This window comes from Miscanthus floridulus, chromosome 4, assembly GCF_019320115.1.
Source record: "Miscanthus floridulus cultivar M001 chromosome 4, ASM1932011v1, whole genome shotgun sequence".
In the NCBI taxonomy this organism is placed as follows: domain Eukaryota; kingdom Viridiplantae; phylum Streptophyta; class Magnoliopsida; order Poales; family Poaceae; genus Miscanthus; species Miscanthus floridulus.
Window position 1 is genome coordinate 3734047 of NC_089583.1, and position 4464 is coordinate 3738510.

Consider the following 4464-nt stretch of genomic DNA (forward strand, 5'->3'; position numbering starts at 1 on the left):
GTAGCCTAGGACTAGTCAGCATGTCACATAAGAACCTGGATGGATAGACTACCATGGTACAAATAAGATGGCAATGGCATAATTCGATCCAGATAAGAGAAGTGAGAACTCACCAGCGGATAGGCCAGCGTTAGAAGAAGAGTTTCGATGCCCTCAAAGCGCTGCAACAGACTTACACAAGACTGATTCCTCATGAAGTGATTGTATTCATAAACAAAACAAGAGTACGTGCCCAGCAATCCGAGATGTTCCATCTTGCCAAGGTTGACAGAGCTCAGATCATACACATCATTCCACACAAGATTCGCCAGCAAAGGGGTTGTGATGTTGGCGACAGGTCCACTCTTGGCAAAGCAGAATTCCAAAGTTAACTCCTTGAGCGCCGGTGCCACAACGGTGAGCTGAGACAAGGCGCGCACGTTCTTGAGCTCCAACTGCAGCATAGACTCCGAATGTATGGAGAGGCCACCCAGCCCACGGGCGCCGTCCACGCCGAGCCTCTGCAAGCACGGGCACCGCGGCGAGGAAATGGCGTCGCCTAGATCGCCTGGGCCGTGGAACCAGACGCTCAGGAGGTAGATCCTTGTGAACCGGTGGGGCTCGGTGGCCTCACCGAAGCGGAGCTCCGGGAGGAGGGCCCAGATGCGGCGCCAGTGGCGGGAGAGGACGGTGGTCCGCGCGGCGGCTCGGGTGCTGAGGTGGAGGAGGATGGAGACGAGGACGTCGTCGTGGAGCGCGCTGAGCCGGTCCTCGCCTGCGGCGGCGGCCGAATCGACGTCACCGGAGGAGAGCCTCGCCCGCTTGGCGGCGCTCCTCGCTGCCGCCGCCACCCTTCTCCATCGAGACGGGATCACGGGAGCAAAGCAGAGTCGCGGGCCTGGCGGCGAAGGGCAAGGGAAGACGTGGCTACAGAGTGCGGCTATGTTTGTTCTTGCCGAGGCACCTGATCTGATCGGATCGCTGCTGGTGGTGCCAGGCGTGGTGTAGCAGCGCCCAAGTCGGTCACCAGGGTTTGGAGAGCGAGGTGTTCGACGAAATACTTAACCAGTGAGTAGTAGTTGTGCAGAGTTCATCGATTTCGTTGCACGGCCCTAACAGGCTATCACATCGATCTATTCACCAATTCCAATGCTCTTCAACTACAAGACATGTTATGGATATACATCACTTGGATCAGAAGGGACACTAAGGTTGTCAACATGAATTGCAAATCCTTACTAGTTCTCAAACAAGAACAGATTGTCAACATGAATTGCAAATCCTTAGTTCTGAAACAAGAATACAAAACACAAGTTTTTATTTTCTCAAATAAAAACACAAATAGCCACGAAGACGATTCGGTCCATTAAGAGGTAACCTCCTTGTCCTCGGTACCGATATAGTATACTTAACGATGCATGTCTCCTTGATCATTCAGAGACACCAGTTAGGCAGTTACCCTGTTTTTATGCTCTCTGCAGGAGTTCCTGTGCTTCCTTCACAAGACAAGAGAGAGATCTGGCAGGCTTGATCACCTCACGGTCATTCCCAGCAAAGAGCGTGCAGTCATCAACCTCCGACATGGTTTCCAACGCCTTTGTAAGTGCTTCTGTGAAATTATGTTCATTGAACTGTTCGATACAGCTGTGCTTTAGTTTAGTCATGGCTATGACCACCTGGCAGATGAGCTTCACTATCATCAAACACTCAGCCGATCTGCGCTTGTTTGATTCAAGTATCTCCTTGAGCTTCTTCACCAGCGATGCATCTTTAGGGCTGGCATCAACAGAATCTTCTTTATTGATCACATTTTCATTGCATATCACTACGGCCAGGGATAACATGGCTGCCAAACATTTTTCTTCCTCGGATTGCTTTTCATTGCTTGTAGAATCCCCTTTGGCTTCAACTGCAGCAGTTCCCATTTTACTAGATACTATTTGATCAAGCACCTGGAACAACATAATTTAGCACCAAGGATGAGCAATTTTATAATCGTATCATACATGATACAGTTGATGCAACTCATCTCTAGTTGAAGAAGAATGTCGTTTTATCTATACGTTAATTACTTGAACAAATTAAGATGGCCTCTTGTCCTTTCGTATGTATATGTATCAATCCAATGCAAGCACCACTTAGTAGCTAACACTACAACACAAAAACATAACCAAGGCGTTTGGTTCTGTGGCTCAGAGGCGGGCGGGCTGGTTGCCCGCCTCCGTTATTTGGTGGCCGAGCAGCTAGCCCAGCAACCGCCTCGGTTAATAATTTACCGAGGCGGCCAACCTTAAACGTCCACCTCGATTAATATCTATTAACCCGAGGCGGTCGCCTTCGGTTAATAAGGTTAATTATTAACCGAGGCAGGCACATTATAAGGCCCGCCTCTAAAAAGGTCGAGGCCCAACAGGCCCAGACAAGACCCGATAACTGTCTTCGAGTATAAATACAAGAAGTTAGAGTTTCTCATTCACTCCTCTCACGCCTCACCGACTCCCTCTCGCTCCGTGAGACCGAGTGGCGCCCCCTCCCTCCTCGCAACCTCCCGAGCGGCGCCCCTCCTCACGACCGCCCTCTCCCTCCGAGACCGAGCCTGAGCAGTGCCCCTCCTCCCTCCTCGCGACCTCCCTTTCCCTCTCCCTCCTCCATCTCTCGATGACGCGCTCTAGCAGCGGGGTTCGCGCGCCCCGGCGTGGGTGTCGCGCGCTCCGGCGGCGGGGCCCTGCAGCGGGCGCCGCGCGCCTCGGCGGCGTGCTTCGCGAGCTCCGGCGGCGGATCGAGGTGGTACGAGGCAGATCGAGGCGGATCGAGGCACATCGAGGCATATACAACGGCGTGCAGCCGGATCCCTCCTTCCTCGGCCAGATCCGGTTGGGGGCGGTGGTGCTCCCCTCCTTCCCCGGCCAGATCCGACATGGAGGCGAGCGAGGAGGAGGCCAGCGTGGAGGCGAGCAGCAGGCGGATCCTTGGCGGAGGAGAGCAGCGGGCAGACCACAGCGCGGCGGCGCCCCTCCCTCCCCTCTGCCTCTTCCCCGCAGGCGAGCAGTGCCCAGATCTGGCGAGCGGGCGTCCCCCTGCTCCGTCCGCGCTCGGATCCGATGTGGAGGCGAGGAGGAGGCCGGCGTGGAGGCGACGGCGGCGTCCTGCGTCGTCGGATTTGGCTAGTGGGTTCAGGAACGGGCTCGGCGACAGGCTTGGGAACGGGCTCGACGGTGGGCTCGGGTTTTTTTTTGTTTTTTTATCGATTAACCGAGGCGGGCGTTGTAAGTAGCCTGCCACGGTTAATCGATTAACCGAGGCGGGCAGGGCAACCGCCTCCGTTATTCACGGATTAACCGTGACCTTTCGACGGAGGCGGTTGCCTTTGCCCGCCTCGGATAATGAAAAACGCCCGCCTCGATTAAGTTTAGTGTAGTAGTGTAAGATGATGGATATTTATGACAAATTGCCTATATAGAGAAAAAAAAGACTATTGCAAAACTATCCTACTAAAATGACATAATTTGGGTCAGAAAGGATACTAAAAGTCCAAATTACTACCCCGAAAGCTTGCACCTGGAGAAATTGGAATGGTTGAAATAGTTTGAGGGAGTAAATCGAACCAAATGTTAGTTTAGCATCGGACATTGGCCAAACTTAGGGTGTGTGATTTGGACTTTTTCCATATACTTAGTAAATGTTGGTGCGGAGAAAATATAAATCTATGTTACAGAAGTAAGAGAAATTAACTGACATATGAGAAGCTGGTAATAAGATCAAAGGCAACGAGAAGGTAGAGGTAGTGATTTACCTTGGTCAATAGGTTGATTGCCTCTTGCTCGGGAAGTATATCAGCAACATTAGCATATCTTGTAGAGCAAACAGGAAGCAATGTGGCCAGTGCTTCCCCTGCTTTTACCCTCAGTTTGGTGGCTTTATCTTTTTCTGCTTGTTCTGCTATAGTATTGCTGGTCTCTTCATCAAGGAAGATGCATAGCAGAGCATCGAAAAGCTTGTTGAAATCTAGTTTTTGGAAAGAACCATCAAAGGCTAACTCTGTCAAGATCTCAATGGCTTTATCATGCAGTTTTTGGGTGCCTTTGCTGTCAGTTTCCAAAATACCCATCAGATTGCTGATAGCTTCCGTGTTACTCACCAACTCCTGGCGCAGACTTGTGGCACCGTCTCCAAGACTGCCAAGCAGCCTGCTCACCACAGTGAGTGATCTGCTCAGAATTTCAACCATTCTGCAGTCTCGCACATTGCTGAGAAAGTCATGCCTTCTCAGTGGTGATGTGATCTGAGAGAGTAGCAATTGGTGTTTGATTATCTCTGTACAGTTTACTTGATCTTGTGTGAGCCCCTCAAGAATCATCAGGCCATGTGCAATCAGCTCTTTGGTTCCTATAGTTTTATAGGGGTGGCTGTAGGGGTTAGGAGGTCCCATCATCTCATAGATTGTTGTTGCTTCCTTGACTAACCTGGTACGTAATGAACTAATGC

The 4464-nt window shown here is 51.5% G+C and overlaps 1 protein-coding gene across 1 annotated transcript; it reads right to left on the reverse strand.

The window, feature by feature from the left end:
- Nucleotides 1-23: 23 nt before the first annotated feature.
- LOC136547913 (putative F-box/FBD/LRR-repeat protein At4g13965) lies at nt 24-1562 on the reverse strand. Its single transcript, XM_066539599.1, has 3 exons — nt 1515-1562; nt 1388-1404; nt 24-831 (listed from the first exon to the last, which is right to left on the reverse strand). The coding sequence occupies exons 1-3, from the start codon at nt 1560-1562 to the stop codon at nt 24-26; spliced, it is 873 nt and encodes a 290-aa protein (XP_066395696.1).
- Nucleotides 1563-4464: the final 2902 nt, after the last annotated feature.

Excerpts from the sequence above, each read along its gene's own strand:
- LOC136547913 (XM_066539599.1), bottom strand. The coding sequence starts at position 1,562 with ATGTCGGAGGTTGATGACTGCACGCTCTTTGCTGGGAATGACCGTGAG.